The sequence below is a fragment of the Dendrobium catenatum genome, unplaced genomic scaffold (genome assembly GCF_001605985.2).
Source record: "Dendrobium catenatum unplaced genomic scaffold, ASM160598v2 original_scaffold_48361, whole genome shotgun sequence".
Lineage (NCBI taxonomy): Eukaryota > Viridiplantae > Streptophyta > Magnoliopsida > Asparagales > Orchidaceae > Dendrobium > Dendrobium catenatum.
In genome coordinates this window covers 928-1,828 of record NW_021366815.1, presented here as the reverse complement: position 1 = coordinate 1,828, position 901 = coordinate 928, and the positions used below count along the sequence as shown (strand labels likewise).

General features: G+C 46.1%; 1 protein-coding gene across 1 annotated transcript; it reads left to right on the top strand.

Annotated features, from left to right (window-relative positions):
* Positions 1-5: 5 nt before the first annotated feature.
* On the top strand, positions 6-571 carry LOC114578485 (the record flags this gene model as incomplete). Its single annotated transcript, XM_028691677.1, has 1 exon — positions 6-571. A coding segment is annotated over one exon (483 nt), but the record flags the coding sequence as incomplete, so codon positions are not given.
* Positions 572-901: the final 330 nt, after the last annotated feature.

Below are 901 nucleotides of genomic sequence, written 5' to 3'. Positions count from 1 at the left end.
TACTCCTCGCCACTGCTATACCAATCGCCCTAATCGCGTCCCTGGAGCGGGCAGCTACCGCTACAAATGGCTCCCTCAGGTACAGGAGCGGCGGCTGGCTAAGGGAGTGCGCCAAGTGGGACCATGCACGTCGCAGATTTCTCATATCCACCTACTTCGACGGAGGAGTCGCTGAGATCCGCCTCCCCGCCATCTTCGATGGCTCCGATGGCTCCGATGGCTCCGACCTCCAAGAGCGCACATTCATCGCCGACGCTGATGTCGCGGGAAACGTATCGTTGGGCATCTTAATCGATGCGAAGCGAGACCGGCTCCTTGTCGTGTACGCTGAAGTCATGGGATTATCCTCGTCGGCGGTTGCAGCTTACGGCCTTGAGTCCGGCGAGCGCTTCTTCCTTACTCGCCTCAGCCGTCCAGGTGCGCCGCTCTATCTCCTACCCCACCTCTCTCTTCTCTTACTTCAAACTGAACTCACTGGCGTCGTTTGATTTGGGTTGGACTGGACAGGTAAATAATCATATTAATAAAATACTTTTTTAAAATAAGTCATGCGCTATATCTAAGTAAGATAAATGAGGATGATAAATTTGAATGTATTTATCAGATGCTACTATGTTCAGCTGGCTTTGCTGAGAGAAAAAAGTTAGATAATCAAACTTGAAGTATAAGTGGTTGGGAGCTTTGGCTCTCTAACAACAGAGGTTATGGATTCAATGAATGTTTATACAGAGCTTTGGCTCAATTCCTCTGGTTTTTTTTTATATTTTATTTTAGTGTCATTTGGTCGAGTAAAGCGGTAAAGGTTTGCAAAATTTAAATTATTAAATCTATTATCACGCTTTGTTTTGATGGATCTGAAGAGGAATGATCTCAATTTATGTGATCTTATTACAGGGATGAT